This window comes from Ciconia boyciana, chromosome 1, assembly GCF_034638445.1.
Source record: "Ciconia boyciana chromosome 1, ASM3463844v1, whole genome shotgun sequence".
In the NCBI taxonomy this organism is placed as follows: domain Eukaryota; kingdom Metazoa; phylum Chordata; class Aves; order Ciconiiformes; family Ciconiidae; genus Ciconia; species Ciconia boyciana.
The window spans coordinates 160,539,623-160,565,049 of NC_132934.1; the positions used below are offsets into that span (position 1 = coordinate 160,539,623).

The window sequence follows — 25,427 nt, forward strand, 5'->3', positions numbered from 1 at the left end:
GTGACACAAAACACATTTCTAAAACCTTTTTCAAATAATAAAATTGTATAGAGAAACTTTAAGTACTAAATGAGCTCTCTCGATCTCTACTTATTCATCAATTTTCACATTAAAATTTCACTTGGCCACTTTGTAAAAAGACAAACAACATCACAGTGGCCCATGCTTAAATCCCACCAGCGCACTCCATCTTTGCACAGAGATGCACCTGAGCCTATACTTCGTAAGGCCGACGCTCATAAAAGGTGGCAATTTATCACACATCCCTGAACCCCCACTCTGCAGCATGAGGAATATACATTGCCTAATTAACATAAACGACAGCAAATGCTCTGCGTCCTCGGAGCAAGGGCTGACAGCGCTGCAGCCCAGCGTGCACAGAGGTACCCCGTGCTGCCGGCATCGCCCTGGGATGGGATCCAGCTTAGTTGGTGGCACCTGGAAGCTCTGCCTGCAGTCTGTCCTGGCCGAGGGGAGCGGGGAGCCGGGCTGCTTCCTCACCTCCAGCTCCGCGTAAAGCCCTCAGATATAATGCCCTACAAAGTGCGATATAATCCCTGCGGGTTGATGGGGTCCCGCGCTGCCCCGTGCCAGAGGGATGCTCCAGCACATTCCCTCCCAGGAGGCAGCCCGGAGGAGCCTGCCACCCCCGGGGCACGCTCCTGCTCGCCCAGCACCCACGGGCTGGTTTGGGACGGGATGGATCCCTCGTGGCTGGGGCCGTACACGGAGAGCCCTCCCGGGGGCCGCGGCACTGCTGGGAGAGGGAGGGCAGCGGGGAGAGACCTCCCCGGGCAGCGGCGGGAGCTGGATCTGGCCCAAGCACGAAGGCGCATCGTCTCCAAGATACAGTGGCTTGGGGTAGCTTTTCCTAAACAAAGAGCACTATAAGGGAGCCACTGCTGGAAATTTCCATTCCTTTGTTGCGTAGATGCTGTGTAAATAAATGCATTCCTAAGATTTTTCATAATCCTGGAAAGGTCTGTAAAAGAAACTGTGTAGTTTGTCAAATCGCTGGAGTTCATATATATTATTCCTCAGCCACCAGGAACATGATATACAATGGCACAGAATATAATGCAAGAAACATATGCTAAAGGTCTTCTTAGAAGCACGGTACATTCGTATGTGGCATGTACAGATATTTCTTCTGTTTTGCCCCGTGGGATCTAAAATATTCAACCCATATTACAGCCTGGGTTTGTGAATTACTTCCCTTAACTCTAAATAATCCTTACCTGACAGGTGACTTCGGCAGCAGCATTTAGCTATTCCCTGGTTTAATGTGTGGATGCTTTGAAAGCATTTATAAATTAGTACATGAGATAAATGTGTAAGCAACCTCTTACTTTACTCTCCTGCTTTTCTTCCTGTCTGAATTTTATTTAAAAAACAGACGATTCAGGAAGATCCCATTACAATAACGATATTGTGCCTGATGTATTTACATGTTGAATGGCTCAAAAACACATTTTCAATGTCTTACTTTCTTGTCATATATAAACACTAAGTACATATAGAAGAGATTATATTCCTGTATCCAGTGTATTGTAATGTAAACACAGGAGTTACTTACATAGTAAAGACTATTGTACCTTCATTGATAGAAGTCAGATCTTTTTCTTGAAATAAGCTAGTAACTTCTCCCACTAACTCTACCCCCTTGGACTCAGTTAATCTGGATTTATAAAATCACTTCCCCGTTTAATGCGGTACAAGTACTTCAGAAATTTAGAACCAAAACTGTCCTTTAGACTACCAGAACAATGTTTATTACCCTTTTTTTTTTCATTTTTGAACACACTCTGACATTTATCTTATATTTAGACTTTCCCAACAGCTACGCCTGCTTTCTTTAGGATGAATTTTTAAATTTTGAAAATCATATCTCCTAGTAATGCAATTCTACTGGAAAAATATTGAAATGATATGGAAATAATACTTTTCTTTTTAAGCACTTTTCATTTTTAGATCTCAAAGTTCTAGACAAAAGAGACCACTTAAAAAATAGTCGTATAAAATACAAAATGTACTTTTTCAACGTTTGTCTTCTAATTGTCCAAAACACAACATTATCATTTATTTCCTAGATATTTCCTCGATATTTCAGTCAGATTAGAAATGTAAAAAAAAACCAAACCCCACAATCAAAACAACCTGGAAGCCAAACCAAAATAACCCCTCAAACAGGACTTACCGTAAGGTAAGCCCAAATACTTTTGGCTAGATGGTTAGCTCTCTAATTTCCTTCTGTTTGGATACTGTCACAGCATCTCCAATTCTGCAGTGCTCATCCGAGATCCTAATTTTTCCTGACCTCAGTACTCACATTTGGGGGCTACTATGTCAAAGCATTTCAGCCTCCAGGATGAAGTAGCCTGGTTCAGGCTTCTCTCAAAGAAAGATGATTACAGCAATTGTAGCTCTCAAACTGGAATAGATTATAAAAGCTTCTTATTGTATTTTAATATAAAATTTTCTTGACTAAGGGCATCAAACTTTAAACCCAATTCATAACAACCTATGATCCCAGAGACTGCAAACCAGTAACTTATCTACCACACAAACAGCTGCACAAATCCCTCACATTTATTTTTTCCAGGCTTTCAACTTTGATTAATAACATGGCAAAACCATGCAAGTCGCAACCATATTAACCACAGCTATATTTTTAGTCTTACTGACATGAACACTTTAATATAATAAAAGGAAAAGGAAAACAGAAGAGGTGTTTCATTAGGACACGAGGATTACTAAAACCGCTGTGTGGAGTATTTGTCAGGAGGTGGTAGGGGAAGAGTTATTACTTACATTTTAGCATGTCGCTAGGACCCGGAGCAAGAGGCTCCCTCAGTGAGATATGTTTGCTTTGGAAAAAAAATTAAGTAATCAGACCGTCCAAGCTCTTCTTACTGACACATTTATAATACCAAATTGCAAACTTGGTTAAGAAGTTTGCAGCACTACACGGAAAAGTATTTTTCCAATTTTGTTACGAAGCCCGGCAATACGGCAGTGATACAAGATCCAGAAGTTCACATATTAACCTGCCAGTCCTTTTTTATTGACAGACGGCTACATGCAAAAATATATGAAGCATGCAACGTGGTTTGTTAAAAAAATAGCCCAAACCACAAACCCTCAGCAAATCTGTTCTTGCAGCTGATTATAGAAGCTTATAACCCATTTTAAAAGCATTTATTTAAAAAAAAAAAATATCCCCCAAACCCAAACAAAACCCCCCTGAATGGCTGATATAAGCAAGAAACCAGCATTATGTCAGTAAAATAACAGCTTCAAAACAAATCCAAAGACTAATGCTTGCCTAATACAGAATTCTTCAATATTCAATGTGTTTGGCTTCAAGATTGTGTGACGCTGGGACTAGAGTTAAATTTAGTCCAGTCTCCTCATCGATTGTTCATATGACAGGGGTATTCCTTAGGTGAGTTTCTGACCCTAAATTCAGAATGAATAGTATTATACACATCATAAACATAAACAATATTTGGCTGAGTATGTCGTCTGACTTTTTTCTTTCTGCATCTACCTGCCTACACATTTGCACCAACAGTATGTTTATAACGATGCCTTTTGTAAGAGAGCCAAGCTTTGTAAATCGGAATAATGGGCAAAACCAGTCATACATTTTCTATTTCTAAATCGTTTGCATGAAGACAGCTACATTTCAAAATCGAGGGAACAGAACAAAGAGATACAGGCATACAGCATCCTAATAGTGACCCTGAAATAACTGCTCAGGACAGCACCCAAATATCGTAGTCATGCACGTATTGGAAACACCCAGGTACCACAGAGGGGATGCGATAGCCGGGCAAAGAGAAGGGCAGAGCAATAGCAAATACCTTGTCACACTTTTACCCTGAGATGAAAGCATCATTTCTGCTTTGACCTTTTCAGCATTTCTAATGCACAACATCTGCAGTATCAGAAATGCAGGGGAACGGGGAAGGCACACACGCCAATCTATTTCTACCCACCGGAAAGCGAAGAAATGTACAGTAAAACCTTTATATGGCACCGGAGAAAGTGAGACCCTGTGCACAGTCTTATATATGAACTTCACGACCAAAGAAATTTGTCTCCCACTTGAATGCCACACAAGCACACGCGAACCATTCCCGCTCATCTGCACTCCCCGTTCTGACATTGGGACTTTGCTTTTTAACTAGCCCGGGCTTGGCTGCAACTAAGATAAACATATTTAGCTGCAACTTTTTTTTCTTTCAAAAAGAGGCAAACTGGATTATAGCAAATAACCTTTAAGATAATTAACTGACAATGCCGCAACTAGCATAAAATCTTCCTTCAGGCAACCCCTAATTTAAGTATTACTGGCACAAAGTGGAGACAGATTGTGCATCACCACCGCAATATTTACATAGCAGAAACCCACAGAGCAGGAAACGTGAGACTCAATGATGCACTAAATTAGGAACAATCATATTCTAGTGTTAATTTGCTTTCTCCTCTATCCAAATTTCAGGTCCAGCAATTGGTACAAATGCACATAAAACATTCCCATTTTTAATGATTAAGAACCACAATCTGCAAGCAGTTCTGCTCAAAAGGAAATTCACTCACTACTAGGGATGTTTGCAGGATCAAACCCCCAAAAGTGAAACAGGTTTACCAACATAGAGATTTTTTAGAAAACCAAGACTTCCTAATCTGTTTATTTCTTTCCACAAATGATGTCTGCACAAGCAGTCCGAGTCGTCTGCCAGGCTACCTGCCTTTTGATTGCAAATATTTTCCTATGACAGTAGCACTGTGATTCTGCAGCATAATGGAGAAGCGGTTTTAATTCACCGATGCTGTAGATATATGCAGGTACTCAAAAGGCTGCGTAATCAAGGAATTAAAGTTAAAACGGGGGGGAGAAAAAGACAGCTGGTCTATTCGTAAATACATTGGGAAGTGACACATTTATAATAAATATAAACTCTATAGTCTATCCAGACACAGATTTCACGAGCACTACTCTCAGTTACAGCACACTTCATAAGATAAATGCAAAGAGCCATCACCAATCTTTCTGAATCTTAAATATTATTATTCAAATTTGGTTTCCACTATGGCATATTAACAAAATATTTACCTTGCCTAATCGCTGGTGTTCTTCAAAAGCAGAAATCAGTTCCTGTGCCCACTTTATTTTTTCAGGGCTCGGAGAGAACTGTTCCTGGACAACAGCAATTTGGTTGGGGTGAATCACCTGCTTACCTACAAAGAAGATTAATAACACCAGAATCATGCATCGACAAACAGATGTTCAAGCAAAATGTTCCAACCACTTGAGGCTCTCATATGCCTCGCAGACTTTCTTGCTCTTTAACTAATTATTTTACTTGGTTTCTTTTATTTTTTAAACTGGACAACACGCAGACAGCCTTTTGCCAGATTTTTTAAAGAATAAAAATATCTTGAGCTGTGCTTGCATTCAGGATAGTTTGAAAGAACCCACGATTCTTTCTCCTCCCTCCCCATTTCAATCCATACATCTTCTCTCAGTCGTTTCAGGTGCAATTGTTTCTCCAGGGCAGTCAATAACACTTAAGTAGAATGCTTCTCTGAATTTAACTATGTAAATAACAGCTCCAGCCCCTCTTAAATAAGTTGTATTAAAATGCGCTCGGCAAACGAGATCTGAAGAAGATGGCAAGAGATTTGTAGGACTGAAAAGTTACCAGTCACCTAAGGATCATGCCCTAAATTCTCAGTATTGGCTTAGCATCATAAAATCCTCAATGTTGTTTAAATTGTTGTTGCAATAGTTAGCAGTTGCAGGTAGGTTGTAATATTTGCTTAGTCACTGGTATATCAAACAACTACCAGCGGTGCCCTGAGGTTTTATGAAGCACTTTTTTTTTAATCCTTTCTTGTATAAACATACGTTAAGAAAATAAAAATAGATGTTGCTTTTTTTTACTAGAGATTTTCAAACGTGAATAGACAGCCACATAATCCGTTTTAATCTGTTATTGTATTTAGCTACCTTAAAACAAATACATATCTAATTTGTTTGACAGTTTTAAAAGTGTAACATTTGACATTATTAGTTCATTTCTAAGGGAATTTCACAGACCGGTGTGATTTCTGCACTTTGCTTTCAAAGTGTTTTAATAAAGAGAGGCTACCGTAATTCCCAGCTTCCCGCGGAGTAAATGACTCTCCCCCGTGCCAGATAACAAAACTAGTTAGAGGGATGAGCCTGGTCCTGCAAACCTGCCATCAAGGGAGCAGTCTCCTGCACACAGAGTGTCCCACAGCCGCGCCGTCCCGCCGCCCGCTGCAGCCTCTCGCGGGAGCGAGATTTTTGCACGCAAGGAAAATTTGAAGCGTCAGGACCTAAGGAGGCTTCCTGCGCACAACGGGGTCTGCTCCAATGTTCTTACTGACATTAAGCCAGCCGTACGTTAGAAGTCAGCCCATCACTCGGTATAAGAAGTCTCAGGCGTGACCACAGAGATACACCTATTTTAAATGAAATCACCGCTGCAAAAAAACTGGGATTACTTTTATCAGACTGCAGCGGGTCTGAGTGATAACCCGGAGTACAAACAAAATCTGGGGATGCAGCAGCACAATCTACTTAATTTAATGAGAAAAGAAACAGGAATTTTTTAGGGTTGCTACGTTTCTTTGCTAAAAAGCCATAAGTAGCTCAATTTTATTTTATTTCCTATTAAACGACCTTTAGTTTATGATCTTATGGGCATCCAAATATTCAGTTTCAAATTTCAGTGTCATAACTATTTAAAAGATAGCTTAAAAATAGGTAAAGCTGAAAATTCAGTAAGAAATTTATTTCTTGAAAGAAATTACATGGAGACAAGTTTTCTTAACTAATGTGTTTTACATTGGGGGTCTAATCAAAGCTTTTTTAGTCAATTTAATCAAATGTCACCATTAATAAGATTATGATGTTCCTTATTTGTAATACAACAAATTCTCCCCAGCTAAACTACTAATTTGAAAATTGAAGGGTGTACAAATAATTCCTGCAAAATCCTAAGGAGCTTAACTTTCTGGGAAAATGCAGAATATATTTTAAATTATATTTAAAGTCAGCCTATAATTATAACAAAAATAAAAATATTTATACATGATTTTTTAAAGTGTAAAACATTTCTGTAAAAAGATTTGCTTTTGATAAAGATATCTGTAGCAGTAAGCTATACTTTTTATGATTAAAACACTACTGAACAATTTACAGAGAATATAATCTAACTTTTGATTTATAGCACTCAGTTGATTTTTGTCACAGATTATGTATCCAAATAACTGTATAATAGACATAATGCCATGCAGGAATGAAGCAAATATTTTAAACAGAATTGTTGTTATTGACAAGTTACTGAGAGAGTGCAAAATTGGAAGACATTAAAATTTATGACCATGAAATCCTTTTTACAGTACCACTTGATATATCGTGCTTTAAATCAATACCTGACAAGTCTTTTAGGTAGCTGTATGATGGTGTCATTTTAGTCTTCTACAAAAGACTGCAAAAAGAGAGGAAACCTATAGTGTTTCGTATTTATATCTGGCTTCTCAGCATGTAGCACAGGACTTTCTATAATGACTAAGTCAGCTGTTAAAGCTTATGGCAAGGTTTACTTCATTTTTTACATAAACTTTCCTAAAACTGATGACCATTTATACAGGCAACACACTGACTTTAAGTCCACGGGTTCTGGTATTGTAAAACATCTTGCCGGGTGTGTATGCGTGTGTGTATGTGCGGGGGGGGAGAGAGAGAGAGAGAGATCTTTATATCTATATATATCTCCCCCTAAAAAAAAAATTATATATATATATATATATAAATATACATATAAAAGATTAATTAATTTGGCTAAATTACATCTGAAAACATTTGATTTTATGTAAACACACTCACTGAAGGAAAAACAGGCTGCTTTTAAGATAACTGGAAAAGAAAACTTGGCTACAATAAGCAGTGAGGGTCACAATAGTAACTAAATAGCTGGTAAATTCTTCATTATGTTATTTCGCTTGTTTAATCTTGAGTGAACATATTTGCTTACATTAATTCTACTGGTCTAAATCTGAATATGGGAAAAATCTAAGGACATATAACTTTGCTGAAGATTTTGGATTTGCATTAGTTTTGAGGGTGGTGAATTTGGCCCTATGCATGCAAATAAGTGTGTGCTCCCCAGCTATGAGAGCAATTCAGAAGCCTCAGCTCGTTTCAGTCCGGTTGATTTCAATTATTTTGATTCTTTGTGAAAAAGTAGCAGGAAGGGATCTTAAATATTTAAAAATAACAAAAATCGCATGTTTTGAACTTGTTATTAAGGTGACATTTCAGTATTTTACTCTCACGTTATCAGAGGACTGTCAGTGGCAAATATGATCTGCAGACTTCTGCTTTATGCAAGGTCATGGATTAAGCTAAGACCCATTTGTAATTTTCTGTGATGAATATTAAATTGGAAATATTAAAATATTTAATTTATATAGTTTCGGAATGAAATGTTTTTGCTTTCCGTTTTAAATGACATTTTATTTTAACCAAAGCAAGCAAGAAAGACTATAAAAACATTAGATAAACTGAAAGCAAAAGAAACAAAAGAACAAGTGAAACATTTTGGATCGACCTAAAATATGCTTTTTTCTTTTTTACCAAAGATATGAAAAATGTGGTTTTGTTTTGACTTAAACAGATTAAAAAAAATTTTTTTTTTTTTTTTGGCCACCAAATCAGAAAAGTCAGTCTTGCCCTGTCTCTACTTATGGTTGGATTGGTTGTCAGGCTGTTTGCTGGATTTTGGAAATGTGTTGACGACAGTTGCGAAAAGGCAGGAGGCAAAGAGCAAGAGCTGTGAGTTCACCTTAATGAAGTCTGTACCTTTTACAGATCTTTACTCCTCGTACGGAAAGGCAAGACACATCTATGGCTGAGTTAGAAACTCACTTTATGCCCTAAATTGCCACATGTGACCTTTTTATTTGTCTCCTATCTGGACCCTATCCTGATGTCAGTCAACTTCCACCGTAAAGTCAGTGGAGTCCAAACCACCATTAACGTCGCTTATGCTGAACATTTCTAAATTTCCTAAACTGGCAGCCGGAGTTAAGTATTTAAATACATGTTAAGCATTCAAAAAGAGTGCTCTCAAAGGTGCTAGGCATCTGCAACTCCATCTTCTGTCAACAGGAGGTTCAGATGCTTAAGTTTTTTCAAAAATCAAGCCTTTCCTTAAGCTAGGAAATACTGGTCGAGATTAGGTAGCCATCAGCAGGTGCTACCATTCAGGAGCTCTATTGTTTTCCCAACTTCAATCGCAGATGAATGAAGGGTGGAAGTCCACATGGACGTGGATAATGTAGCTGTGAGGAACTAACTGTTTTGCCTCTGAAACAAGATCTGGTTTTGCAAATGTTGAAGCTCAACAGACAGTAAGGCAGAGTTTGTGCTGAAGAGCATTGATTGCTATTCTTTCACTGGCATGTCGAGATCACTTAAAAGAACGCTTGTTTTTTTGCTTGGTGCTTTAAGATATCATATACCACTAACTGTTAAAATATAGTTTGCTAGAGGGCATCACCAGGACCCATGCCTTTGGTAACAAAAACCTAAGAGATGTACTACTACTGTACGTATATCCTGAATGATGATCAGAGACAAATAATGTAAAATGTTCATCCTATATGCTAGAATTCTCTAATGCATGCGTCAAATGGCTGATTTCTATCGCAAAACCCCAATCTTTGGTGGCTGCACTGTCCCACCAGGGTGTCCGAGTGATCCGGTACACCAATCACAGGGTAACAGGCTGCCTTACGGGACGCTGGGGCAAGGAGCCTGCTGCTCTTGCTGTCTGCCAATACCCGTAGGTGTCACCAGCACTTACTGGGAGGGGAGCCAGGAGATGAAAAACAAATCAAAGAAAACAATAAGAAAATAACTTTCCCCTAGCAATTAGCATAGGAGATTTGCTTTTCAACTCCTTCACCTAAAAAGTATTTTTTAACAACTGCCGTTTAAAAGAACATAGGGCAAAGGGAACCACATATTTTAAGAAGCAATCGTAGAGTGGTCATCGCAGAGCACTGTATCGCCTTTCCCGTGCTCTGTGATGGGAGGAATCACTGCACAGCCTCTACCCCAAGTTCTCTTCAAAAACAGTCACACGCTTCATGGGATGTGGTTTTAAAAAGCAGCCTGTGACTTTTCAGGCAAAATTGCCAGCCCCAGTTTTAAAGGTGCTAATAAACATAGAAGAGCTTGGTATTACTGAGTTTTTCAATAAATGACCTGAAACAAAAACCAAGTTATTTGTCTAAGCGACAGGAAATGTAGAAATATATTTAAATTGAAGAAGCTATGCATTATTTTGAGATATCGGCAGAAAGCCATACCGGTGAATCCCATTGAGGCACCTTCTCTTGATTGCCTGCGGAGCCCATCTTCATCTCGGAAATCAATGTAAACAAGGTCCACTGCTTGAAGGCCAAATGCCTTTGCTGTGACTATTATTTTTTGCCTGGCATATAGAATATCGTGAGTTTCCTTGCTGCTTGTTGCACCTACGAGAACAATGAAAACAAACAAAGAAAAGCTGACAAGAGCGTCTTAAACCTTTCTATTTTAAATATTTCCTAAGTTAAAAAAAGCAAAGTTTGAGATTTCATTTAACCAATTTAGAAAACAAATAGGGGTGCAAGGCTATATTGTCAAAATGATACTCTTCTGAGAAAAAAAAAGCTGCTTTAGCAAAAAAAATTCTCTCTTTAAACACTGGCTTATAAAATTCAGATTTTGATTCAGTTCAGATGAGAAGTTGTAAACCTGAAGTCAGTGGAAGCTTTGTCTGGTAAGGACTGCAGACTTGGGACTAACATGAAGTAATTATTTGATTATATTATTCACTGTATGTACAGTGAGAAGCATTACAGCAAGAGAAGCCTTACACAAATTGCTATACTGGGTACAACTAAATGGTTAAAAAATTCACACTGAGAATAGAATTACACTTTCCTTGGTTCTGATTCTTGTCACAACTGATGTCCTAAGCTGAATATTTAAGCTTTAGTATTTGGATGAAAAAATGATGGTGGATGACTTCGGAGAAGAAGCAAAAGTATTCATGAGACTTCATGTGCTCACAGGGCACCAGCTAAGCAACGTGCTCATGTGGAGGCTGGTGTGAAAAAATAATAATAATAAGTTGCCTTTCCTTAGGGTCACTATTTAGACACAGATTTCCAGTTTGTAAGGAATATTTTAGTAAAGCAGTGCTAATTTTTACATTAACGTACTTATTTTTAATTTAAATGTTGATAGCTCTGCACTTTTATCTTTAAACTGAATCAGATTAATAAGAAGCTAAGCGGCCTCTCATAAAAGCAATTGTGAAATACTTCTTATTTTTAAGGAAGGCTAATAATGCTTTCACATGAATACGTGGCTGTATTGACATGGGACATATTTAAAGTAAATTTATGAAAGCAAAATGTAGCAGGAGAGTATTTGTGCATGACGTCAAAAGCCTGACTGATAATTGTCTGTACAACAGTGATGAAGCAGACACCGGAATTTTAGGACTTTAAATGTATTTCTTAAAAGCATGTGCATGTTTCTTATGAATATCGTATTTTTAAATAATTTCAGTGACTCAACAGGTTTTGGGTTTTTTTTCATTAATCTTTGGTACTGCATGGCAAGAAGTGCAAGAAAGTGTCGGTGCCCTGTAACACACAGGGACCACGTTTTAATTTGCCAGTGATACATTCTGCTCTGAAAAAAATTAAGGAGAAAAGTGAAAACATAAAATGCAGAATCAAGTGTTGTCATTGCTTTAATTATTGCTGTCAGAAAAGTAATGGCCATAAATCACATCGGGCTTCTCGGATGCAAATGCCATACGTTAACATTTATAGTAAACACACAGGTAACAACCTATGCTGGCACGGAAATCCTCTCCTCCAAAGACGACTGCGTCCAAATGAAAGCCCACCTGGGATCCTGTTCTCAGTGCTTCTTCACAGACAGCCTTCAAATGAGAACAGAGTATTAATTTCTACAGAAATGCAGGATGCAGAGAAACTAAGAGGCTATTACAGCAACTCAGTGTTACCAAAATCCTTCAGCTAAAATTGCTCCTATTAAGCAAAGCCATTGCAGGTGCTCGACTATGCACAGTGCTTTAAAATGACTCAGCAAAAGAGAAAAGATTATCTTTCCCTAAGCACCTATATGCCTAGACTGTGTAAATACAGGACATCGTAGCACATTCCCTGCCTTCTGGATGACATAATGCCCTGGGTATTACTGTGATCGGTACTTCAGATATTTATGTAACAATATGAAACGAAACATTTGTCAAATACTGCTTAAAAGCAAACAAAAAGTATTAAATTTGATTAGTTTGACATGTAATATATCTGCATGAGAAACAGAAATAAAGATCAGAATGTCTTTTATTAAATAAATAATATGAACGGTTTAAAACAGTTGTGGATTCCTTCTAGGATATAAGGATTCCTTATAGGATTGCCAATTTAAAGTCTTCTGCAAAAAGTAGCTAAGGAAGTTAAAAATGCAACAAGTGCTGCAGAAAAGTATTAAAATAAAAGCAAGCAAAATTTCGCTGCTGTAGCTATTCTATAAAGAAGCGCATTTCCAAAATATTACTATTTTATATCGACGTTTGGATAATATTAATATTTTTTAAGGCTAAGGTATGCAGAGAGAGACAGATGTAATTACAAGCTCTACTGGTGGGTGTTCTTCTATGGCAGCTGGTGGGACAAGAAATTATTCTTAACCAGAGTGCTTTAAAAGGCAACTCTCCTGCCAACATCAGGAACTGCAATATTAAAATTTCCACTATAAAATACTGTAGGTGAAGGAAAACCTCCGCCGGTTTAAAACATGATTTAATTCTGCGTATGCACACCAGACAGGAGCGTGTCTATTTGGTTACTGCTTTATTATGTTCCCAGATAGGTTAGCGTGTGTTGTAAGATAAATGGCTGTATCAAACGAGCAGGCTGCCTGCGAGGCCTGCCGGTACTTCTGGAGGTACTTCTGATGTGTGTGTCCTCAGCTGGTCTGAAACTTTGCCCTTCGAGCTTGGGAGGGGAACGCTGAATTCCTGGTGCAAGCACGAGATCTCCCATTTCACTACCACGCTGCCTTGCCTTTCTGAAAAACCTGGACTTGATAGTAAAGGTTGGGAGTAATTTATATTAAAATGCACTTTAAAAATAAGATTTGATCTCAAATTACCCTAAAAAAAGGAGCACGTTCTTCAGATACTTGCTATTTTCAAAGTTAATTATACTTCTAATCTTAGCATTAAACACCCCATCGTACACACAGAAAAACGGTAACATGAAATTTGATTGTAATGTTATCGGTAGAAACCATTATAAAGATGCCAGTTTAGCAATAGTGAACTGATGATTAATTCTTTTTTCTAATTAAATGTCATACAAAAGTCGAGTTCGATAGCTACTAAGTAGCCAAGTGTATTGCAACACCGGGAGTATTGCAAATCTTTGGCGAAGCATGTTTCCACTTCAAGTGTGTTAAAAATAATAACAGTAATGCAGAGAGGTTTTGTTATTTGGCATGGACTATCTGGAACTATTCTGTCACCGAAATATTTTGAATATATGAAGGCCTTTACAATACAAACATGAGAGTTAAATGTACAAATGTTTTAGGGGATTGAACAATATGTTTCGTATTTTTTAACCTCTCTTCTTTGATGAAATTAGGGGGAGACTGGGGAGTATTCTGCTTATCCTAGTTTGCTGAGATGGCAAAATATGAACACTTCAAGACCTGCTTACCTTAAAATTGAGCAAGCCCACTGCAGTTTCCACAAAGGGGATAAAATTCATTGGTTCTACAAGTGTTCGGCCTTTTAGGTGATGTAAGAATTTGTCTGAAAACTAAAACTAGACAGTATGAGCTATCAGAGAGAGAGAAAAAAGAACAGGCTACATGTATATATAACATGCTAAATTTTCACCTGGCTGTAACAACACCCCTCCCCACCCCAAAACCTTAGAATTAAAAAAATTAAACCAGCTTTTAGCAGGGCCTGCGATTCGAAACTGCAGCATTCCCATACATTTCTCAGTTTCCAGGCTGGTCTGCAAAAAAAAATCCAGGCTTAGCACCTCTCACCCTGGCTTAGTGAAATGCAAATCCGCGGGCCCTGGAAAACAATGAAGTGCTGCTGTACCTGAGGTCCGGTTTTGTTTCAGGTCCAGCACTGCCATCACTGGAAGTGCTCCCCAGCCTTCTAAGTGGCATCCGTATTATTCATTACGGCACCGTTACCCTTTTGTTCAATAGGCTTTTCTTCATAATTTTTTAGCTTACCTAGGAAGGCCTTAAAAAAGGAAGTTTAATTCTTTGAAGACCAAAGCTTGCCAATTTTTTCCATGAGACCAGTTCACAGCTAGCTCTGAGCTGCCAGTGGGGTAGCCCAAATTCCAAAATCTATCATCTGGAAACATACAAAAGCTCTTGCACAGATTTTTCCCCTTTCAAAAGGGGAAAAAAAAAGAGGGGGGGGAAACCCTCAGCTCTATATTGTAAATCTATTATGTCTGTCCAGATCCAGTAATTTGCGCAGAGATAAACATATCGCAGGTACGGTGAAAATATGTTAGTAAATAAAGACAAAAATAACATATGCATGTATTTTAAATTTAAGGAATATTCGACTATTAATGGATATCAAAGGAAAGGGAATTTTAATCATCTCTCCATTCAGTCTCAGTTGGGTAAATCATATCTAAGAGATTTGCATAAATATAAACCATCAAAGACTTTTCATCTTCAAAGGGGGTTTCAAGACCCTATAAGCTTTGTACTGTAATCATCGCAGGTCACAACCCTGCAGGAATAAGGCTGCTATGGCAACATAAAAAACTAATGCTTAAGGCTTAGCATAATATTCTGACTAATAGAAAGGAAACTCATTTTAAAAGCTGGCAGCCTATTTACCAGAAGCTGGATTAGAGGTGTTATTTCCCCTTTTAGCTTCCCCCCACTGCCCCTCCCCAAAAGAAGGAAAATCTAATCACCCAGATCTTGAAAAAAAGCTTTCCAGCAATTTGCAGTAACTTTACAATTAGGCCAAAATAAATCACAGCTTTCTTTGATGAAGAATTCTGCCCTTCCCATCCCTGCTTTGCATTGTCACCGTGGCCCTCTCGGTAACTTTTCCTTGGAGAAGAGAATTCCACCCAAAAATGTGCAAAGAGAAAAAAAAAAAATCAATGCAATTCACACGTGTGAGTGTACAGTATGGCAGGTACTACAGCGACAGAAAACAGTCAACTTCATACAGGCAAATGCAGAAAAGGAGGTAATATAATGGCATCAGCACATATTCTTAAGACTCCTACCTGATTTTTATTTTTTCAGTGAACAAAAAAAGTAAAAAGCACTACCATGTTTATATTTTAGGTGCGAGTTAAAGCAGTGGAGCTCTTCTCTTATTTTAAAATATTTTAAAAGTCGCCCTCCTGGGATTTTTGCTATCTTTTGTTTTGAAGGTAAACAAACAAAAAAAAGCACGTTTAATTAAATATTGTCTCCCTTTCTCTCCCTTTTAAAAATCTGCAATAAGCACCAATACAAAAGGTAACGAGTGGAGAAGTTTCAATTAATTTTTTTTTTTTCCCCAAAAGGAGACGATTAAATGTTTCCGGCCCGGTAAAGTGTTCATTTCAGGGAGAAAGGGGAAAAAAAAAAAAGAAGGCGGAGGGAAAAAAAACCCACAAAGCTTGGGGAGGGGATGAAGTAGCAAGGCCTCAGCAATTCTTTCAATTCCAGTGCACACCCAATAGTGTGTCGGGAAGAATGCACACTGGTCGGGATTTGTGGGAGAATTGTCCCGCCACAAAGGAGGGAGAGTTACGCTTGTTATAGTCCAATAAGCCATGCCAGTCAAACAAGTACCCACACTAGGGACAAAAGGAAAGCAAGAGATTCTCACACAAAAGAAAACAAGTAAGCCCATCTTTTAGTTGTGCATCAGCCTCCAGGTTTTCTGCTGCACATAAATAAAAATGAAGGGGGGGGGTAAGTGTCGGGGGAAATAAACAGCTTCTGGGAGGCTGAAAAATCATGCTGGGGTGAATTTGGGGAGGATTGGGAAAAGAAGGCAGCGGCGTTGAGCGGAGCGCGCTCTTTGTGTGCAAAGGTTAGGCAAAGTGAGAGGGAAGCAAAAGGTGGACAATGAGGCAGAAGTTGTTGGGGCTGGCTTGTTTTCCATGACGGAAATCAAAGTTAGTGAGAGGGAAGGTGGAAGGGGATGAGGGGACAAAGAGCCCCTGCATCCCACCTCCCCGATAAACCTACTTCGTGGCAGCAAGGGCCCTGCCATTTTGGAAGCATGAATATTCATTACTGACAAGTTACATCTAACACTTACATGGCTGTAAACCCTGAGAGGTATACTCCGGTTAATTTAATTAAATGTTGGTGGAAGGGGACGGTGTACTTTCCATTGTGAGCGGCGGAGGCCAAAGGGGCAGTGCCACGGAATGGACAGGGCTCGTCACGTAGTCAACGTATTTGCTCAGTTGTATGCTCACGCCTGATCTTAATGGTTTGATCAAGGTTAGAAGCTGAGATTAAAATAGATCCTAATACATCTGCCTGCCTTTCATCACAGTTTGCATGTGTGCTAGTTGCTCAGCTAGTGGTTTGCAACAATATAGAAGTGAATAATTAAGCATTATTCCTTTACTGGCATGTTACAGAAATAATGGTATATCTAAACAAACGTCCCCCTTTTCTTGACAATTAAAACAATTATAGCATAATTAGGCCTATTTCAAAGTTTTCTTAAGTAATTTGACATGCCAACCATTTACATTTCAGGTTTTTATTGGCTGAAAAGTCAGTCGTGAAACACAAACACACCTGTCAGCAATTAAAAAGGAAGAAATAGAGAACTGTTCAGGAAATAATATCTGTGCTAATTAAAAACACTAGTTAAAAGCTTCCTGTTTGTTCCTTCAGTTGCCCCAAGGAGTGACCTTCCCCCCAACCCATTTTTTCATATGTCGCTAACATGGTTTCCCCATCTCCTGCTTACAATGCACCTAAGTAAGGCACACGGACGTAGACAGTCATTTTGCATGTTAGGGTATTTAGAAAAGAGACAGATATTTATGCCTCTACTTTTTATAGGAGACTCTGACACATCAATATTGGTTCTTCATTGACTGCAGGAGAAATAAATCTGGTTTTCTTTATAAATGCAAGGTGTTTCACGTATGCTTTTTGTATAGCATGTCTTATACACATTTAAACGGATGCATTTCCCAATTACCTTAGCCAAGCAATGACATTATATGGTATTTGCAGCCTTCCTCATAACTCAGAGCCATTCATCTCTATGCCTGTGTGAACTTGGCCCAACAGCTTCAGCCAAAAGCTACTGTGTGGTTGGTAAACAGGTAGCTACTCACCCATCTTATTTCTTCAACATTTTCAACCTTTGGCAGCATCATGCTTGAAGGAAGGGTCTTGGACTGCAAAAGCACCTCTAGATCTTCTTCTGCAAGACCGCTGGACACGGAGTTTATCCTGACACACTTTTCAGCATGGCCAAAGTCAAACTCTTCAAGGGTTTTCACAACTGTCAGTCTTGCTTCTCTCTACAATATATATGTATTTAAAGGCAGAAGAAAAGAAAAAGAAAGCTTATTTTCTATTGACAGAAAAGTGCACTGAGCAGAAAACTTGTTGAAACGATGTGGGGAAAAAGCTAGACAGCCAGTATATTGGTGTCCCCCAAACGTCTGTCACTCCTGGACTTTTATTGAAGCAGTCATCACCAGCACCTCGCAATTTTACCTTCCTCGTTTCTTTATAACTGGTAAATAAAATGCTCGGGTTTTACATCTAAGTATTTCTACACCATCACTTGTAGAAAACATGGCTTTCGTGTCCACTATTGCTGAACATGTCTAACAAATACAAATCTTTATACTGACCACAATGTGTTGCACTAACTGTCTGCACTCACAAAAATGGCATGTTAATAAATTTGCATAAAACAATTTGCTTTTGTAATTAATCTCTATATTGCCGGTGCTAAAATAGCATGGACGTCAGAAAGCACTGATGTACATATACTTCTTTGGTTTTGCTATATAAATCTTCCTTTTCTCCATGTATCCAAAGCGAGTTAAAGCCCATAGTAGAGTTCAAAACTCGCATGTGAAAACACCACCAAAATAACTTGTAGATTTTTCTTGAACCACGTACAAAGCTATTCCCCCGCTGGCACAAAACAAAATCTCTGAAGACATGTGCTTCCCGTGGCCATTCGCTATTTTTGTGAATGTAAATTTACAAATCTGTTTAATATTTGATTTGCATGAAGAATACTTGCATGCTTTTCTGAAATGAAACGCATTTCTTGGCCTGGAGAAGAAGAGGGGAGGGAGATGGAGGGTGCTGGGCTCCCTGCTTCCTGCCAACTGCAGTTTCAACCCCAAATTCCTTCCAGTCGCCAACAGCCCCTAACAAATTCGCATTGTCAAAATGCACACTTATCAAAAGTCATTTCATTTGTGAAGAGTTTTTATGGGGCTAATAAAACTTTAAAGCTCCTGACTGACAGAGGTTTAGGAACGACTTTAACAATACGCAGTTGCGGAATAGAGATGCTTTTCAAGAAAACAGGCAAACTCGAGGGGAAAAAATAATAAAAAAAAATCATCAAAGTTAATATCCAGGCTAATACCAATCAACAAGACAGCACATGACAGTAGATTTAAACCAGACGGATGCAAATCTCTGCTGGCGAGAGGGGCAGAGGCGGTTTCCCAATGTGGTCTGAGTTAAACAGTGTGAGGGAACAGTAGCTTACAGTTGTCAGGTCCGATCAGAACAGGGTCTCCCAGGCCAGTTTAAGACAGCTCTGCAGTGTACTGATTTACAGGGCTGGGACCCCCGATAATTAGGGTAAGTTTAGAGAAAAGCAAGCGATGGCTCTAACTGGTTAAAAGGAAGGAATAATGAAGCAGAAAATTAATGAAATCTGAAGCAAGCAGCCTTCAGCTTGGGGCTACTAGCCGTGCCTCTCCGAAGGTTGGGAGCATATGCCCGTTAATCGGACAGACGGGAACAAGGCGCACACGTATGCATCCCTGTGCTGCGAGCAAGGGGCATGTTCAGAGGTAATCTCTGGAAAATACAACCCGAAATGTTCGAACTGCTGTGAATGGACTCTGACTGGGGCCATTAGGAAAGCCACACAAAGATGCGTGCAGTTTACTACAAACATGTCCAGCTGGAAGAGAGCTCCGGCACACAGCCGTCTGAAACGGCTCTTCCGAAGTGGGTAAACCAAACCATATGATGGCATTACCGGGTAATACAAACCCCCTACGTTTTCCTTTTCCGACCAGGGGTAACAGGTTTCTAGGGCTGGGCCGAAGTTTCTGGATATGATGCAGAAGGCTAGCTTAAAAACACACTCCAAACCAATTCATGCTTTTAATTAAAGTCAGATTATCACCGTTTCAGCACACACTGATCCAATTTGCAAAAGAAAGATCTCCCCAAATGATCCACTAAGGCAGCATCCAATTCCAACCGAAGGCACATCTCTAGCAAATTTACAGCCTAATACGTTATGATTTTTTTCAGATTATAATAATGAGCAGTAGACCGTCTCATTAGCTATTTTTCTCCTCAGGCTGCAAACTCTCTTCCCAAAAAAGACAGATCGTGTCTTTCTAGGTATATTTCCATACAAAACACTTATTAACAGGCTGTTGCTGTTATCAATTTACATAAACTAAATGTGCAGCCCTCTGGTACGTATCCCAAAAATAACCAACAACTTCACTGAATTTATACCAACCAACAAACATGGGGAGGGGGTTGTTGTTTTTTCCCATATTTTAATAGAAAATATGTTGCTATGTTAGTTAACACACCCATGCCATCTGTTGGGTTGAGAATTGATGCATTTTCTTAGAATCACTACGTTTTAGATCTGTCTGCCTAGATACCCCAGGAATGGAAACATTTCCCTTCCATGATAAAATACTTCTAGTCACTATAGTTTCCACATCAGGATTCCATTTATGTTTTTAATTGTGGGACAAACTGAGAGGACCTGGTTGCCAAAGTCGGAGCTCATGAGGGGTCTGACTTGGTGCCTACCCTTCCTGCAACAGAGAAAATCCCACTGACGTTAGTGGGGTATCTCAGGTCCCCAGCCAGGCTTCCAACAAAACATTTCATGGGTAAATAAAAAAATGTACTAAAACCTCTGACTAAATGTACTAAAAACATGGAGGAAAGGGAGAGCCCTTTCTGCCTCATTATGCAGTGAAATGTAGATGCTATTCTTATTGTAGGATCCATGTGAAAAGCTAAAATTTTAAGCTAGGTAAACTACTTCAACATTGTAGTAGTACAGAAAAAAGTAGTCCATGATAGAATAACATCTTTATAGCAGTAGACACAAGAATAAACACATTTTACAAACTGTATGTAAAGTCCCTGCCAAGAATGATCAAACTAGAATTTTTAAGGAATGGTGAAATAAATGATTTACCCTGTTCTTCACACGAGAACTACAACATTGGATAATACTCTGTCATGAACAAATAGCTGATAAAGAAATAAACCTGATCGTTAAGTAAACGATTCCATCCCCAGGTAGCTTGGGATGGTGGTATCCCCATTGGGTCCCGCGTGGGCTGGGCTCTTTATCAAACTGAACAAGAAAGAAAGGCAACAGAGAGCTTCATGGTAAACAGTGATATTACTAAAATACACTAGATTTGCAACCCGTGCTGGAAAACCCACTGGGAAAAAAAACGTTGGCCAGGGTGGCTACTTTAGCACCCCTTCTGTTTGACACAGAGGAGGACACGGGAAGATGTTCATTACCACGCACGGCTACGCCAACTGGAGAAGATAAAGCTTTCAGTGACGCAGCATCGCCGACAAATCCACTGCCACCCAGACACACAGACACTGAAATTAAAGACGGGAATACGCGAGTTGCCGGCTCAATTGGCACCCATTAAACCTAATAACTAACCATCCTCACGAGTTCCTAGCTCTGAATTATCAAATCTGCAAAGAAAACAACATCCGTCTACTTTTACACTCCAGTGGAAGAGGTGGTCCCTCGCGGCGGGGCTGCGCAGTCTCGCCATCTGGAGAATAAATCGAGTGTGAAGTACAGTATAGTTTGGGACCAAGCTCCGTGGCGGCAGCCCAGCAGTTAGTTCATTAGTCCCAAACTTGTGGGGATTAGTGCGGTATCAGCTCTACTGTCGGATGGGATCAGGCAGGCAGAGCGCGAGACTCGGGCATGGGGGTGGCGGCGAAGAGGGAGCCCCTCGGGCTTATTTATAAAACTACATAATATAAGTGCACCTAAATAGGTGTCTTTGGTACCAGTGTTATCATAGTCTCCTATCAGCTGAATCAGTACCTTTCCTTCTGTCTTTTCTTTTTTTTTTTTCCCCTTTTTTTCTTTAAGTTGTATGTCAAGACATAGAAATTTCCGCTTCGAAACAGGAGGAGTGCCACAGAGCTGGAAGCTCAGCCACCCACTCACCCTGGACACACTGTTAATACAGCAATAATGAAACAAAGATGGTCACATTTACAGAATTTTGGGACTGCAACAGCAGACAGAAAAATGCCATTTTCCTCTTTCTTTTCAAACTGGTACGATACCCCACAAACCAGTTTTCCAGCACTGTGATTTCTAGACCTCCCTGATTTGGGGGACAAAAGCTCTGTTTTGCTTTATCTTTCTTGCCTAGTCTTACCCTCTTTTTTTTCTCAAGACCTTCAGGTCTTAATGTAAAGATAGTGGGTATATTTAAAGATATGTTTGTGTGTAGATCTCATCCTTGTAACATCTTTTGGTAATAATTCTTCATATGGAAATGTAAATATATGATGCGCTAAAATAGCAGGTCAGAATCTATCATCCTCATTGCCATAATAAGTTTGCATGTTTCAAACGGCAGAGGAAAAATTAATTACTATAATCACAATTCAAGTTATTTTTTGTGACAGGCCTGACATGGTAAAAACATACAATTATGTGTTAATGTTACTTCCCTGGAGTGGTTTGTTTACAGGACTTGACATTACTGAATCTTTTGTCACTTATATTAGTGCATACCCTACGAATGCTTCTCTCAAATAAGATTTTGCAGAAATGCACATATATTATATACCCACAGTGTTTTCTGGGCAAAACTGAGTTTCTGCAGAGGGAAAGCCTGACATTTTTTACATGCTTAATTCCCCGTCAGTGAAGTGATGCCATACAGAATGATACTTCATTTAGTTTCAAATTCACAGATGAGATTGGCAAGAGAAAAGACAAATTACATTTGTTTTTAAGGAAACAAAGAGAACCGTAACCGTGGAGCAGAGTGTTTCTGAGAACAGGAGGCGCCTGCTTCATGAGACCTGCCTTCCGCCTTACATGCATCAGGTACTTGTGAGAATAAATCTTCGAAATGGCAAATACTTATTTCTAGTTAGCCTTGTTAGACTGAAAAAACTCCTGTAAAATATGCATAGATCGCAAAGCCTTCAGGAAGCTGTTATTAGATAATTTCTTTTAGTTACCTTTGAGCACGTAAACAGTTGAGGAGTTTTTAAAGACTTATGAAGTTTTAAAACACATTTTCTTTTGGTTCAACAGGGAACACACCAAACCCACCAGGTAATCCTAAAGGAAAGAAGGGGCAGGAGTAGGGAGGAGGAGGGAGAATAGGGCCTCCATCCTGTATGTCGGTGTTTCTCTGCAGTTCAGGCAAACGCACGTTTTAGAGCACTGCAAGATTCTGATTTTTCCGCTACCCTTTCCTGAAATCTTCGGATTCTTTCTTTAATAATTATTTGGTCTATTCAAGCTTTTTCTTTTTTTACACCAACCTTTTCACTCTTCTTCATGACATAATGAGTCATCTAACTCTGTGCATCTCTAGCATCTGCTGCTTTTCTCTCTGCTCTGCTAATTGTCTTTACATGCAGTACATGGTCTAGCAACACTAAAATGAAGCAAACTTTGGTGGCCAGCATTATGAACTAAGCTGCAATTTAATTATGCTCTGCTAAGGAATCTTAATTTCTTTGCCCGTTTTCCTAGAAGTTTCATTTAAGGTCTGGGAATGCATCAGTGCGCCTATTGATAATATTTATCCTGTATTTTTAAGGGACGAGATCTCTTAAAACTGTTTATGAATAGCTGGGAGCTGCTTGCTGCCATGTAAGCTTAGCAAACCTCGCTCTCCCTCTACCAGTGTGGACAGTGTGGATCCTGGAGGTATTAGGTGGGGTCTATCCAACATCATCGGAGTTGGACAATTTCCATGTATGACGATTGGGTGATGGCCTGGCTTGAGACGCTGTGAACGTGGGGAACCAGAGAACAAGAACCTGAGGTCCACCCAGCCAGTCCTGGGTCCAGGACTCAGGGCCCATGCATCCGCATAAAGCTTTACGGGTGCTCAGCTATGTAAGCACTGCGTTTCTGCTGAGCCGGGGCATCAGAGGATGTGTGTCTTAGTGCAGGAGCAGGACATTTTCACAAGTTGTGCTTAAGGTATCTTTCCAACTTGCATGTATCTCATAGAAATTTAAATAGAGGCCAGTATGCTGCTAGAATGAATTGGCACATAGAAATATTCATGTAATATGAGGACTTAGCATAAATACCTCTGTAGCATAAATAATACAGCATGGGGGGGGTGGTGTGTGCGTATACATAAACACAGAGACAGGCTTATACCTTAAGACTGTGTGTACAGAAATATTTCAAAAGGTTTTTTAATGACAGTACTATATACAACAGCTTCAGTAAAAGAAAACTTTGTTCATGTACGTGGGCAGCTATTCTTCTGTCTGCCAACTTTTATAAACACTTACAAAAGAGATGTAAACAACCTTTCAATTAAGACAAATCAAGCCAACACTAATTTAAGCTGGCTGCAAGATGTAGTCTCTTTACTTTTTTCCCTGGCTTTCTGAGGATGCTTTTGGTTTTGTGACAGATTAGCATCACAAATGAAAATTCTTTAGAAGCATTAGTGTTAATTAGTCTTCCTGGACAGTCCGAATGAGCTGCTGCACGATGAAATGAGACCACAAAACATTCAATCTGATGTATCAATTAAAAAAATAAAGGTTATACATTTCTTTCATCCGGCACATGAATTTAACTGTATGTTACGGTTAGTTTTTATTTAAAAATATTCTAGTTTAAGATGTATTTTCTTGGCATGATGTAATCAATTGTTATGGAAAATGTGTACATTTAGGCATCCATTTTTTATTTTTATAAATGTAACTTTTTGTTAATGCTGGTAATGCAATACATTGTTGTCTGTCAAAAGTACATCTGCTTTAACAAATTATCAACCCCTGTTCAGCAGCTGATTTCAGGTGTGGTGATTCTAAGTGAGATATGGATCAAAAGTTTTGAAGATCAGCAAATGGGTACCATCAGAAGCACCGTTTAATTACTGCCTCAATTATTTAATAAATTATTTGGAAAAAAAAAAAAAAGCCAAACGAGGTAAACATTAAACAGTGTGGAAAATTAAAGGCAAGCTAAAGGCAAATAAAAGTTTATCAGAAAGAAAACAACTGGCCAGAGGCTTACGCCTGCTTGTACTGAAGGAGCCAGCATCTGTCCCAACCTGCTCAGAAGCCCCCAGGAATGAAGAAGACATTAAGAAAAATCAGGTCAGCTGTGCCATGGCTTCCTTCATCCTTCCTCTTTTCTGGAAGAAACTTTTCCCAGTCTACCCACAGTCTCAATAAAACTAGGTGTTTCAAAGAGAAAACTTGGAACAACTGTGCATGTTTTTTGGTATTGTGCAAATACTGATTAACAGCTCTTATCTCAGTTTTCATAAAGTACTTTACCTGCATTGGTAAATTAGCAAATTAATATTCTGCAATGTGATCAAAATCCCACAGAATTCCCCAAGTCCAAGTGTTCACAGGTCATGCCCACAGTAAAATCACACTTGTGCAGAAAAGCTCTCATCTCATGCTTTTCAACTTATATTTTAAAGTTAAGTGGCGTCACCTTGTAGACGCATGTGTTTCCATGCAACGGGTTTAGCATGGGATTTATGACACCGGCTGGTCACTCAGGTGTCATACGCTGAGCAAGGCACCCCCAGGAAGTCCTCCCACCAGGTGGGTTCTTGTGCCGTCTAGAGAGGATTTAAACTTTCTCATCTCATGGGCAGCTTTTTAAAGCAGAGATTATCTCATGCAGTCCTGCACTCCCTTGTGAGATCGTGCCATTTGTCTCAGTTTCTGTTTATGGACCCTCTGAGAAAATCTATACCATCAGATAACTTGGCTCCCAACT

The 25,427-nt window shown here is 39.2% G+C and overlaps 1 protein-coding gene across 8 annotated transcripts in view; it reads right to left on the reverse strand.

Moving 5' to 3' along the window:
• Window positions 1–25,427, reverse strand: part of CLYBL (citramalyl-CoA lyase) — a 209,097-nt gene that overhangs the window by 43,533 nt on the left and 140,137 nt on the right. For 6 of the 8 annotated variants that reach the window (XM_072853858.1, XM_072853839.1, XM_072853821.1 and 3 more), the window contains exons 3-7: window positions 17,506–17,694; window positions 13,858–13,959; window positions 11,957–12,050; window positions 10,417–10,584; window positions 5,123–5,247 (exon numbers count right to left, since the gene is read on the reverse strand). In XM_072853858.1, the coding sequence (XP_072709959.1) occupies window positions 5,123–5,247; window positions 10,417–10,584; window positions 11,957–12,050; window positions 13,858–13,959; window positions 17,506–17,694 (678 nt within the window). Of the gene's footprint in view, window positions 1–3,254; window positions 3,460–5,122; window positions 5,248–10,416; window positions 10,585–11,956; window positions 12,051–13,857; window positions 13,960–17,505; window positions 17,695–25,427 lie in introns of those variants that run through there. The other 2 variants (XM_072853848.1, XM_072853867.1) reach the window with 2 other exon arrangements.